Genomic DNA, 14535 nt, shown 5'->3' on the forward strand with positions numbered 1-14535 from the left:
TGGTCGTATGCGTAATCATAGTTGGTGAAGCTTGACAGGACCACAGTCTTGTTGCTCCTGTACACCTACAACCCTACGTGGGGTAGGTATGCTCATTGAATGTTGTTGTCTCTTGCGGACTTCGACCGAGTCTTGCCCTGGGTTTGTCTAGCTCACCCGAGGTGGGCTCGGGCGAGGCGAAGACCTCCGTTCTAGGGAGAGGGGACCTCGACCGGCACGAGGATTCTCCCGAGAACACACCCTGTCTGAGGGCAGGCTCGGGTGAGGCGGAGTTGAGGGGGGCCTCGGGCAAAGGTGGCTTATGATACTTCGTCCTCGAAACATGCTTTGATGGTGGTCTAGGGGTTAAGCGTTTTTAGGGGTGTAATCTAGGTACCTCTAATTATTATACCCGACATGTTGCAAACATCTAAATGCAATATGTACCTACTATATAATATATCTATCTGCAATTTGATAATCCAGAATTGTATTTTACGTCGCGCGGAGTGCGCACGACATAGACTAGTATTAATAACGCCACATACTATAGTTTATTTATAACAAATATAAGTATATTTTCCATTTAAGGGCTAGTTTGGGAAACCCCATTTTCCAAGGGATTTCTATTTTTAGTACTAGTTTAGAAACCTTATTTTCCCAAGGGATTTCCATTTTACCAAAGGAAATTAGTTCATCTTCCCTTATGAAAATAGAAATCTCTTGGAAAAATAGAGTTTCCAAACTAGCCCTTAGAATTCTATTTTTCCAAGGGATTCCTATTTTCATATGGGAAGATGAACTATTTTTCCTTGGAAAAATGAAAATCTCTTGGAAAAATGGAGTTATAAAACTAGCCCTAACTAAACATATACTCCATCCGTCTTAAGATAGAATTCATTTTAATTCTTATTTATTATATCTATATTTAAATAGATGGTGATAAATTTAAACGTATATATTAAATATTGTATGAGTCTATTAATTATCTAAATCTAAAATTAATGTTAATTTAAGACAAAGAGAGTAGTAAATAAACATTTTCTTTACCTTGTGAACATTAAATACTAAAGTGTTAGGGATGTTTGATTTCTATCTTAGTGACTAAAGTTTAGTTACTTTTAGGGGTGTTTGGTTTATATGGACTAAATTTTAGTTCCTATATTTTATTCCATTCTAGTCTCTAAATTACCAAAAAACAGAAACGAAAACTTTATTTTAGTTTCTCAATTTAGCAATTTAAAACTAAAATAAAATAAAATAGAGGGACTAAACATTAGTCCCTAAACCAAACACCCCTTAGTTATTAAAATACTAAGTAAATGTTTGGTTTATAGGCACAAATTTTTAGTTCCCCATTTTATTCTATTTTAGTTCATAAATTGTCAAATACAGGAACTAAAACTCAATTTTAATTTCCGTATTTAGTAATATAGGGATTCAATGAAATAAAATGGAGGGACTAAAGTTTAGTCTTTATAAACAAACACTCCTAAACGAAGTGATTAAAATAGGTCTTCCAAATATAATTTTTAGGAACTAAAGTTTCTTTCTAAGGGCTAGTTTGGCAACTCCATTTTTCTATGAGATTTTTAATTTCTTAAGGAAAAATAAACTAGTTTCCCTTGGAAAAATAAAAAATCATTAGGAAATTAGGGTTTTCAAACTAGCCTTAAAATATAAGAGGATGACTGAAGAAACCAAACACCTGCTTACATTATTTTGAAACATAATTTAGTACACGGTTTAAATTTTCGTACAACCGAGGAGTGAAAAACAGACTTGTGCTAACATCCTTGCAAAACAGAACAAAATCAGTAAAACGACGGAAAAGAAAAGAAAAAAAACAGGAAAAAAGGCCCTCCCCTCCGTCGCCAATCCCAATCCCGATCTCCAAGCAAACCCACCTCCCCGGCTGTCCCCCACTCGCCGATCCAGATCTCCTCCACTCCAACCGGACGCCTCCGCCGCCGCTGGCATCGGTCGAGCCACACGCGCACGCCGCTGAGGAACCCGGAGCGGGCGCCGGCAATGGAGCAGCTGCGGACGATCGGGCGGGAGCTGGCGATGGGGTCGCAGGGCGGGTGGGGGCAGTCCAAGGAGTTCCTCGACCTCGTCAAGTCCATCGGCGAGGCGCGCTCCAAGGCGGAGGAGGACCGCATCATCGCGCGCGAGCTTGAGCACCTCAAGCGCCGCCTCGCCGACCCCGACGTGCCACGCCGCAAGATGAAGGAGCTCCTCCTCCGCCTCGTCTACGCCGAGATGCTCGGCCACGACGCCTCCTTCGGCCACATCCACGCCGTTAAGATGACCCACGACGAGTCGCTCCCGCTCAAGCGGACCGGTTACCTCGCTGTCGCGCTCTTTCTCGACGAACGCCACGACCTCGTCATCCTCGTGGTCAACACCATCCAGAAGGACCTCAGGTCGGACAATTACCTCGTCGTCTGCGCAGCGCTCACCGCCGCGTGCCGCCTTATCGGTGAGGAGGCCATCCCTGCCGTGCTGCCCCAGGTTGTAGAGCTGCTCGCGCACCCCAAGGAGGCTGTGAGGAAGAAGGCCGTCATGGCACTACACCGGTTCTACCAGCGATCCCCCTCCTCCGTCTCCCACCTCGTCTCCAACTTCCGCAAGGTCCGCACTTTTCTCCTCCATATTTTGGTTCTAGATAAATTCATGTTTTTATAACCTACGGCCATTTCTGTTCTAGATGAATGGTAGTATGCATTTAGAAATGTCCCTTTCCACATGCCTTGGTGTTTAGGCCCTGTTTGTTTACCCTCTACATTATATAATCCAGATTAAATAAGTTAAGAGGCAAACAATTGGAGTGGATTATATAATCTAGGTACCTAGATTATGATAATTCATAAGCAGGTCATTAGTTGCTTATTTTAGATTATTGTTGGCTTTTTACCCACTAATAATTTATGTAAACAAACATCTCTAATAGGATTATATAATCTATATAAAATAAGCTGGATTATGTAATCCTGCAAGGAAACAAACATTCTCTTAGTATGCCATTTTAGATAGCACAGATTGTAGCTTTGGACCGATTATGCCTGGACTTCCAAAGATGTTTTTTTTGCAACAGTACATTTTTACCTAGGTTCTTAAATTCTTGCAAGATAGAATAACTTTCCTTATCTTAATCTCTGCATGGAGCAGTGATGTTATTAACATTGTTGGTTCTTTCTGTGCAGAGGCTCTGTGATAATGATCCAGGGGTGATGGGTGCAACTCTTTGCCCCCTCTATGACCTGATTTTGGAGGAACCAAATTCGTACAAGGATTTGGTTGTTAGTTTTGTTAACATCCTCAAACAAGTTGCAGAGAGGAGACTACCGACTTCCTATGATTACCACCAAATGCCCGCACCGTTTATTCAGGCATGAGTTAAACTAGACATTATTTATTTGTTAGGTTGCCAAGCTGCCAGTGCAAATTATGCTTCTAATGGGTTTAAGTCTTCGGTTGTCGCCATGCTATCTGCCTTAGATTTTGTGTCTGTCATCTGCAGATAAAACTATTGAAGATACTTGCTGTACTTGGTAGTGGCGATAAACAAGCAAGTGGGCATATGTACACTGTATTGGGTGACATATTCAGGAAAGGTGACACTGCAAGCAACATTGGCAATGCTATACTGTATGAATGCATATGCTGTATTTCATTCATTTTCCCAAACCCTAAGATGCTAGAGGCTGCAGCTGAAACAACATCAAAGTTTCTGAAGGTTTGCGCATGATCTTTATTATGGAAAAATGGCATGCTGTCTTTTTTGGAGGCTAACCAACTTAATCATCCCTTTCGTTGATTTCAGAGTGATAGTCATAATCTTAAGTACATGGGTATTGATGCTCTTGGCCGGCTAATAAAAATAAACCCAGATATTGCAGAAGAGCACCAGCTAGCTGTCATTGATTGCCTAGAGGTGAGGGATGTGCCATGTGAAGCATTAAAAATTTATGACAAACATTGATTCTGTGTAACATGTTACTCACTGCAAAAAAATAAGTCAACCATTTTATTGTAGTCATGTTCTACTTTCAGAACTTAACACAAGGAATGTTTTTTTTTCAGTTTATCATGTCCAACCTAAGTATACATATTTCTTTTGTATCAGCGATTTAGCATTTTTTGTTACTGTGTTTTGTCAGTAGCACTCTCGATTTCTCACTCACTGTGCAATCCTGTGAATAGGATCCAGATGACACTTTGAAGCGCAAGACCTTTGAGCTTCTTTATAAGATGACAAAATCAACAAATGTTGAAGTGATTGTTGATAGGATGATTGAATACATGATCAACATAACTGATCATCATTATAAGACAGAAATTGCATCACGTTGTGTTGAACTTGCAGAGCAATTTGCGCCTAGCAATCAGTGGTTCATCCAGGTAATCACATGAGTATTGTCCAACATATTGTCAAGCATCCTTTGTTGCTTCTTGAGAGCTGAACTCTTTCTTCCTCTATTTTCTTACAGACCATGAACAAAGTCTTTGAGCATGCCGGAGATCTTGTCAACATCAGAGTGGCGCACAATCTGATGCGGCTAATTGCTGAAGGCTTTGGAGAGGAGGATGAAGGTGCTGACAGTCAGCTAAGATCATCGGCTGTATGTACTCTCAGCGCCGAAGTTTCATTGTAGCCACTTTCTTAACGCAAAAAATGATTAATGTAGTTAAATACACCTTCAATCGTAATTTCATCCCCCCAGATGGGCAATTTTTCTTGAAATTTCGAAACCAAAAGGACTTTATTAATTTAGCTTGATAAATTCACTTTAGTTTACCAATGACTGTACAGAGATAGGCTGAATTTGGAAACTTATGTAAAGCTGGCCCAAAGCGAATAGCTTCTGGTTTTTAACTTGACCGTCGAGGAAAATTTTAAATCTTTCATGTTTCAATTCATGCAATGCCGTTAAACTTTATTCTAGAGTATGTAAACAACGTTTTATTTAGCCGCAATTGAACCTCCTTTTCCGTGTCTTCTCTGCTTGATCTGCCAGTGCCAATGTTATAACATTTTTTTCTACTAAAGAAAACACATCTTTTGTGCTTAAACAGGTGGATTCATATCTCCGCATTGTCGGAGAGCCAAAGCTTCCTTCTTCGTTTCTGCAGGTAGTTGTTTTCCTTGTCCTATCTATTCCAGATTATAGTTTCGGGATATTATATGTTGATTCATTTCATGTTCAGATAATATGCTGGGTTTTGGGGGAATATGGAACAGCAGATGGAAAATATTCAGCTTCTTATATTATTGGGAAGTTGTGTGATGTGGCAGAGGCCCACCTCACTGATGACACTGTCAAGGTATGCATTTTGACTTTGTAGTGTAGCTCATGTTTCATTGGTCATTTGCCTTGGCCTCCTTATAACCTTCATGCTATATGCTGAAATATGACAATAGGTTCTAGTTGAGGAACTCTGTCATTCAGTTCTGGGGTTTTTTCTGATTAAGCATCTCCACCAGATCTCTTGTATTACATCTCCTATAAGCTATTTTAGAAGAGTACCTTAAAATCAGTTTACGATATAAGAGAATATTGCTGTAGCAGATTACCTAAAACTTGTCTGCTATATTTCTTGAGGGATAGGGGAGGAGATGTTATCTCCTTTATTTAGGAGAAAGGGTGCTTCTTTTGGTAGATCTCTTAAAAATTATAGGTATGTGAGATGAGATAGTAGATCTTGTTGCAGCACCTCCATCTCCTAAAATGCTACTTTTTAGGTATTCGAGATTGGATAGGATACCTGGTGGCGATGCTATCTTTTTCTGCAGTTTGGCGAGTACAGCACAATAGCACATGGCACATTGTTGTTGGATAATATGAAACTTGGTATAGAGTTTGATCTATTAATCAAATATTTAGTGGGACTCTATGGACTTAGGTACCACCGATGCCAAGTTGAAACTCTATGCCCAATTTAACATTAGAACATATACTTGGTTCCAAAAAGGATGCAATTTTAGAATAGTGCTAAGTCAAAGTATCCCAGGTTTGACTAAATTTATATAAGTACTGTTAGATTTATCATGAAATATATTTTCATGGTATACCTATTTGAAATCATGCATGCTGATACTATTTTCTATAAATTTAGTCAAACTTAAGATAGTTTTTTAACCAGACCTAAAATTGGGACTGAGGCAGTATATGTTTTTTTCCTACATACAAATATATATTGATGTTATCCACCACTGTACATGACAATGTTTTTCCTTTAAATGTGAAAAAAATTCATTTAGTGTCTTTATACCAGAGAAGTGGAAGTGTTGTATATTATGCATTGGACACTGACTATTATTGATTGTTTTTTTGGAAGTTTATGCGCTGTTGTTGGTATGTCCTTTTGTATGCCATTATTGACGTATGGTGTTATTATTTATTTGATTTTGTCTTATTTAAGGCATATGCGATCTCAGCAATTCTGAAGACATTTGCGTTTGAAATCACTCTTGGAAGAAAGATCGATTTGCTGCCTGAGGTAAATGAACATCTGTGACTTTCTTTTTGCATAGTCTGATTTCAGTCGCTATGTGTATCTATTTAATATCAGCTTTAGTTTGTTTCAAGCCACACTGTTTCATTACACGTCTTCATATTCACATAAAGAATATCATATTTCTCAGTGAAACTATAAATAAAATTAGTTCTGATATCATGGGCGTGCATTTTCTTATTGGAGCAATTGTGATTATAATCTTCTCTAGTTTTGCAATTGCGATTTTACCCCTCGTTTTCTAACTTTGTGATTTTATTCTTCTGTTTTGAAAATGAAGCTGCAGTTTGCCCCTCTATTAACACCTTTAGTGAAAATCAGAATTAGTGATAAAAATAAACGAGGGGTAAAATCACATTTGCAAGGTGAGAGAAGGGTATAATCACAATTAACCCTGAAAAATAATGTTGAAAATTTCAGGGTTAATTGTGATTATACCCTTCTTTCACCTTGTAATTGTGATTTTACCCCTCATTTTTTAATTTTTAATCACTCATTCTGATTTTTTCACTAGCTGCGTTAAGGGAAGGGGCAAATGGCAGCTTCATTTTCAAAACATAGGGGTAAAATCACAAAGTTGGAAAACGAAGGGTAAAATCACAATTGCAAGGTCAGAGAAGGGCATAATCACAATTGCCCCCTTATTGGAGCAATTGTGATTATAACTTATTCTAGTTCCTGTTTGGTTCATTGAGTTCGTGAGGGCTACTATTTTTGAAGACATGAATGTTGGTTAAAAACATGCAGTAGTTTCAATCATTGCAAAGTTGGACGATCGGTTATATAAAGCAGTCACGAGTATTCAGTTCTTTATATATCTTCGGGTGCTTGCATTGCATATGATTTTATGACAATCTTTACTAAAATAATTTATTATCATTATATTTGGTGTCAAGGAACCACATGTATATTTAATCAATTACATGATTTAGCACTAGATGAGGTAGGAATCACACATGTATATGATGTAAATATAATTCCTATCGTAAGGAGGCCATACTGATGAAATCATTAATAAACTTTCTTCAGGCATAATTATACTATGAATTCATAAAAGCAGAACTTTATTGTGGATTTGGTAGCGTTTTTTAGTTTCTACTTTAAATATCTATAAATATTCTCTCTTCTTGCAGTGTCAAACATTGGTAGATGAATTGTCAGCTTCACATTCGACGGACTTGCAGCAACGGGCATACGAGCTACAGGCTTTACTAGGCTTGGACAAAACTGCTGTTGAAAGTGTTATGCCCGCAGATGCAAGCTGTGAAGACATTGAGGTAGTGTTATGTCATCCTTTTAAATAAACCTGATTATTTAACTATCTAGTTTGCTTACTTCGAGATGTGAATGTTGGGGCATATCTTTTCCTGTTTCACCAGAGCAGGAATTTCATTTTACACACATTTCTCATGTGTGGTACAGACCTACAAGTGTGTGATTATAGGCTAGTTGCCCAGTTTACACTATTTAGGGTGTTTAAGGGGTTTTCTTTTGGTTAGAGAGGTACTCTAAGTTGAATTGTATGTCTATGTGGTTTGAATTGGTTATTGCTAAATCGAATCTGCTAGGAGAGCTTTATGATCGTTCTTTTTTTTTCAGTTAGGGAAGACAAACAGAAAGGTAAAGTGCACCAATGATCCTTAAACTTCTTTTTGGGGGTTGGGTCGGGTGTTATCTAGGTCTTAATTGCAGGATCTATATCTCTAGACTTATTAATTGTGCTGCTCAAGCTCCAAATGTCATTAATCAACGTATTTATGCCTTTGTGCCACACATGGTAGAATTAGGACGATGATGCTAGGGATTTAACATGTAGGCCCCACACTATTTTTATTTTCTATTTGCTGCCACGTGTGTTCCAAGTCCCAACAATGACATGAAGAGTGATGAAAAAACAGGGTGACATGAATGTCAAGTAGTCTAGCCACGATATGAATAATGGTGAAAAAAAACAGGGTGGCATGAATGTCCAGTAGGCCAGCCAGAATCAGCACTGACTAGAAAATTCGGACCTCAAATGAACCAGTTGGCTATTGTGGGGAACGAGAACTGCGACTTATTAATTTGGGGGCCTACTTGATACTCCTGAACAAGTCCTGTTTGGCACGGCTCCAACTTTGAGATCGAGGTTGAATTCTTAGTTTGTTGACTAAAATAAAGTGGTTCAAATATTTATATGGAGCCTAAATGTAGAAAAATGATCCATGTAAATTAAATATGCTCGATGTACCTCCTCTAGACCCAAGATTTCTTGGAGCTACAAATACTTGGATTCCTTGAACCTGGAGCTCGGCCACACCACCAAACATGCCCTAAGAACCACCGGTTCATTTTCCCAAAACGAAATATCGTTTTCTAGCTCAATGTTCTATGGTCCCATCTTTCTCCTAAGACCCTTCCCTTAAGCTATTGTCACAGTTTCTTTTTCATTGAGGGGTGTTTGGACTGGGGGATATAGCAATTGCCAATTGGGATAGGAGTGGTGATGTTAATCCTAAGACCGTGTCCAACGGTTTATCCATGTGGTCACTCAAAACACTGTTCTACACTGTAGACTACTGTTCGAAGAGTGGAGTTTGAATATGGGTATGATGATGGGTAAGCTGCTGGAGATAGCCTAACCCTACAACTTTTCCCTAGCCCACATTCAAGTCCTCTTATCTTTCGCCGACGCCATAGCACGGTCTTCACATATCCCTTAACTCCTTAATTGCAATGGTAAAAGGTTGAGATTCCAAGTGACCAAAGGTGGCTATTGTGAGTTTTCATGCACGTAGAGTTCCCTTCTGTTTTTTATAGAGTAACAATCTTGTAAATTTATGTTTGTATTGCAGGTCGACAGAAGCCTCTCATTTCTAAACAGTTATGTGCAGCAAGCCTTGGAAAATGGTGCGTCCCCTTACATTCCAGAGAGTGAACGCTCTGGTGTTATAAGTGTCGGCAGCTACAGAAGCCAAGAACAACAGGAAACATCTGCCCATACTCTTAGATTTGAGGCCTATGAGATGCCTAAACCTTCGTTGCCACTAGCAACTTCACAAACCAGCATGTCCACACCACCTACTGATCTGGTTCCAGTTCCAGAGGCAGGCTACTACAAGGAAGACAATCAAACATCAATGTCTCAACCACCAAGTGATGCAATTTCTGGTGAGTTTGGTGTCAAACTTCGCCTTGATGGTGTTCAAAAGAAATGGGGAAGGCCAACATATTCTTCTTCTACACCCTCAAGCTCGATCTCTAGTCAACCAACACCCAATGGGGCCTCTCATTCTGATGGGGGAGGGTCAAGTTCGCAACCACGGGAGTCATCATACGGTTCTAAGAGACAGCAGGGCACGGAAGTTTCAGCAGAAAAGCAACGGCTGGCTGCTTCACTTTTTGGTTCAGCAGCAGCTAAAGCTGATAGGAAAGCACAAGCTTCTCGAAAGACAGCAAAGGACAGTCCCTCAACTGAGAAAGTGGCTACCACTAATGTGACTGCCCAGCCTGTTAAGGAGCAAGTAATCCCTGCTGCACCACCGCCTGATCTGCTGGATCTGGGTGATGAGCCTGTTTCATCGAGTCCACCGTCGGCTGACCCTTTCTCACAGCTAGAGGGGCTCCTTGGACCAGCATCGGCTGCCCCGGTGCTTTCTGGAACTCCGGCTACCAGCACTTCCAAAGCACCAGGCCTTCTGTCAATCTTCTCAGATGATGTACCAACCGGAGTGACTAGTGTGTCCACCGATCCCACTCTAGGTGATGTTAATTCGATGGGCTCCCGCAAAGGAGCAGCTGCAGTGGCTTCAATGAAGGGCCCGAGCCTCCAAGATGCCTTGCAAAAGGATGCGGCTGCACGACAAGTAGGAGTGACACCAACAGTGAACAACCCCAATCTTTTCAAGGACTTGCTAGGCTGAAGGGGACAGTAGGGCACACCATATGCTCTGTGTGGCCTCTTTGGGTACGTGGAGTTCGTCTCCGACATGGTTCGATCACCGAAACGACGCCGAACTCGCTGTTTGATCAGCGTAGGCTGGGGTTTTAGGGTTACAAGGGCTAATATTTGTTTGAGAGTCACAAGACACGACCTATCTCCTTCCAATTGTGGTTTGTGGAGATTTGTGGATGGTTGCGGGTATTTTTTTTCCTTTACGCTCTTGTAATTTTGTCCTGAGACTGGTGTACATGTGTCTACATGATGTGTAATTTGTACATGAAGACCATGGTCCGTCCAGAAGCGTATGCCGTCGTCTTTTTGTTCATTCATGTAGGAGGGGCATGCTCATCTGTGCTTTCAGAGTTTCCCATATATGTTGATTAATATAACAATTGATGTCATTCTCTGGAACTTGGGTGAAATAAAAAAAATGGTACGTGCGCAGCGGTGCAGGGTTTGTTCGTTGCCTTGTTTTAGCTAGTGATAACCGTTACCGGATTTTTTGCAACTATCAGAACTAGTTTAGGAACACTGTTTTTCTTTTAAGAGAAATTAGTTCATTTTCTTTGAAAAATAATTTTTTTTAGAAAATAGAGTTTTCAAACTAGCTCTTAGCTGTTGAGAAGAATTGCAATCTTGTTTTTTTCCTTATCGGATTTATTCAAATTCTGCTTGCAGCGGAGTACGGCTATGGGGTATCCAGTATTTTGCTCGTAAAAAGGTAATCTATTCTTTGCTGGTACTGTTCATTGCCTAGCTAGTTGAGATCGTTGTTGTTGCTTTTTTTTTCTCAGGCGTTTGTTTTTTTAATAAGAAAGAATTTCATTGCATAAAAAATTTGATACAAATCATCTTTAGGTCTCTGGTTGATTTTCCGGCCTCTGCAACCATAAGATGCACACAAGCCAACAAAGAAAAAAAAGAAAAGAACATGACAAACACATTCTTAATGGTTCTCAATCCTATAACTAAAGCGCCACCCATGTGTTTGGGACAAGAGGCTTATAGCCATATGCTCCAAATGTTGTAAAGCATCCGCTATCAAAGAATGTTGTTCATGTCTCTATAGTACAACCCAAAATCAAAGGCAGTGGGTAATATTGAAAATAACCTACAAAGGAGATACAATAATTTTTTTGAAAAACCAGATCATTCCTACTAAACCAGAGTGACCAACAGATGGTTGCTACTCTTAGTAGGGTGGTCGATGAAGATCTAACGACATCCCTTCATGTAGCTTGTGGTAGGCTCGGTTCCACAATTGTTAACGAGCTAGCTCGGTCTATTAATGAGTCAGCTTACCAGATATCATACCTTAGCAAAACAAAAATATGTGTATATCATTGTATTAGGTCTGGGCAAAAAGAACCGGAACCGAGGAACCGAACCGAAATAACCGAGAACCGAAACCGAACTAACCGAACCAAAGGAACCGTTATGAAATTCGGTTCTGGTTTTTTGAGAACCGAAATAAATGAGATATTTTCGGTTCTGCACTCCAAAGAACCAAAAGAACCGAAATAATCAAAAAACCCAAAAGTATTAGATTCAATTTGTTACATGTGTTTGTAACTTCGGATGTTGTGTTATCGACTTATGTTGAACCTCTAATCATCTATGTATTATCTATGAAATTATGGTCATTGTGCACTTGTGGTTGTTTGTGGGGAGATGTTGCTGAAATTTCTCACAAAAGTTGTCGTTATTCAGAATTTTAGAGTGGATGTTATAGTTTGGTTAGAACTGAGGAACCGAATCGAAGAATCGAGAACTGAACTAGTCGGTTCTGGTTTCTTTATCTTGCTATTTCGGTTCTAGTTTTTGAAGAACCGAGGAACCGAACCGAACCGAAGAACCGAACGCCCAGTCCTACATTGTATGTGTGATGTCTATGGACTGTGGGTGAAATTGATGATTGATGAACTATGTATGTGTGTTATTTGGTCTATGTGACTATACACATGATTTAAACTGATAGATATGTCACATGTGTGTGAATTATGAATTTATGATGGAGTGATGAGTATGTTAATTTAGTGTCGAATTCATGTGGTCGGTAAAAAATATACTTACTATCTTCTGTTGTTATATATATATAGGGAAGAGGTAATGGAAGCCCTGGGCTTCCGTTAGTGGGCGAAGCCCCAGCCAGGACGCCGATCGTGTCGCGTTCGGCCACCTGTACGCCAGCTTGCGTCAGCCATGCATAGGATAGGCACGTATCCCCGCTGAGACGCGACATGCGATATACGCACACATAAATATATGTATAAATGTGCATAACTCATGCATAAATAGAATCTTTTATGCCACGAATCACGGGAACGAATATTTCCATGTGCTTACCGGTTACGACTGCATAACGCTGTGTAACATGATAGCGTAAACCATGCAACATTTAAATCTCCACCGGTTTGAGATAAGGAAAGACGTGTTCTTTGTTCACGTAAATAAAGGCGCAGTTACGGGAGGAAACAAAATACAAATTTACAGCCGCTCGTCCACGTTCGTATTTGAGATTTTGGCAGCGGTGGAAGTGAGAGGACCGGCCAGCGATTAGCAGCGAGAAAATGTCTAGCACCGTCGCTGGCGATGAAATGCCACCTGTATCGTCTGTGCATAAGCCAACAGGTACGTCTATTTCAATGGAATCACATCCTGTAGCGTCTGCGATCGCCGGTTACGCAGAGGTTGTCTCCGTTACTCCCCCGGCGGCATTAAGGGCACCTGTACATATCGATGAGCACACAAAAACGGCAGACGTGGTCGGCGTAGAGAAGCACATCCCCATGTGAGACATATTGGGCCGCATGAACAGGACACACCTCATATTCTTCAAAGCCATGTAAGTTCTCCCAATTATGATACTATTATTTTCTTACATACTTCTTTGTAATGTTGTACCTATATTACGTTAGATTTAGGCTTCTATTGAATCGTAAATGTTAAATTTCTGTGCGCAGCCGGACAATATTGATATAAGATTGATACCTAAAGTCGGTATGACATTTAGTAACGTGGACGGGGCATATAATTTTTATAGTCAATATGCATACGAGGTTGGATTTCCATTGAAGAAATATAGGGAGCGGAAGAATTGTAAATGGTTGAATTGTTCAATGGAAGGAAAGAATGCTGAAAGGGTAGCTGGAAATCCAAGAATACGTAACACATGTTCGAAACGAACACAGTGCAAGGCTAGGATGAAACTTAAAAAATCTACGATGATGCTAAAGAGAATGTTATTTCCATCCGGATTGATCTGGTAAACTATGAGCATAATCATGAATTCTTGAAGAAAGATACAGAAAAGGGCAATTGCAGTGCAACAAAACGCATGATCGTGAATATATGGAGTTCCTTAGTGCGATGCAAGAAAGCAGGATTCCACAACATTGCATTATGAGTTTTGTTACAGAAATGCATGGTGGCCCAGAAAACGTTCCAATAACCGTGCAGGACATGAGTAACCTATAAGTGTATTATGCATTGACAACAATTGTATTAAATATTACAGGAACTATCGTAATGTGCTCAGTTAGATATAGTGCATAATCATTACATTTTTGACAGGAAAAAGGCATGGCAAAGGGAAAGAAATGCAAATGATGTGTCAAAGCTGTTATCTTTTTTTCATTATGCAAGAAAGATAATCCACAATTTTTTTCAGACTTTCAACTAGACAAAGAAGGGAAGATTTTAAGCATATTTTGGTCCCATGCTGGCCAGCAAGCCGAGTACATTGATTTTGGTGATGCAGTTACCTTTGATACTACACATACGACTAATATGTATGATAAGCCATTAGGCATGTTTGTTGGCTCGAACCACCACCTAAAATGCACAATATTTGGGTTTGCTTTACTAGGAGACGAGACAGTTGATACATTCGAGTGGGTCTTCAATACTTTCAAAACATGCATGGGATGTGACGGACCATGAGTGATGTTGACAGGTAAATTGTAATAAATGGCTATAATTTATTATGACACAAACTATATGATATCATATTGGCTTACATAATGTTATGTAAAATTATATATTTCAGATCAAGACCCTGCTATGCCAATCGCACTAGGCAGAGTATTCCCAAACACAAAACATCGATTGTGTTT

At 39.8% G+C, this 14535-nt stretch overlaps 1 protein-coding gene across 1 annotated transcript; it reads left to right on the top strand.

The window, feature by feature from the left end:
* The first annotated feature begins 1898 nt into the window (after nt 1-1898).
* On the top strand, nt 1899-10829 carry LOC100383591 (uncharacterized). Its single transcript, NM_001176239.1, has 11 exons — nt 1899-2613; nt 3186-3371; nt 3503-3718; nt 3806-3916; nt 4186-4383; nt 4473-4604; nt 5059-5115; nt 5191-5307; nt 6406-6483; nt 7632-7775; nt 9333-10829. The coding sequence occupies exons 1-11, from the start codon at nt 2011-2013 to the stop codon at nt 10398-10400; spliced, it is 2910 nt and encodes a 969-aa protein (NP_001169710.1). The 5' UTR covers nt 1899-2010; the 3' UTR covers nt 10401-10829.
* Nucleotides 10830-14535: the final 3706 nt, after the last annotated feature.

Source organism: Zea mays, chromosome 3 (assembly GCF_902167145.1).
Source record: "Zea mays cultivar B73 chromosome 3, Zm-B73-REFERENCE-NAM-5.0, whole genome shotgun sequence".
NCBI classification, from domain to species: Eukaryota; Viridiplantae; Streptophyta; class Magnoliopsida; order Poales; family Poaceae; genus Zea; species Zea mays.

Coding starts and splice junctions, on each gene's coding strand:
- LOC100383591 (NM_001176239.1), top strand. CDS start 2,011: ATGGAGCAGCTGCGGACGATCGGGCGGGAGCTGGCGATGGGGTCGCAG. Junction 2,614..3,185: donor TCGTCTCCAACTTCCGCAAG/GTCCGCACTTTT, acceptor CTTTCTGTGCAG/AGGCTCTGTGATAATGATCC. Junction 3,719..3,805: donor CAACATCAAAGTTTCTGAAG/GTTTGCGCATGA, acceptor CGTTGATTTCAG/AGTGATAGTCATAATCTTAA.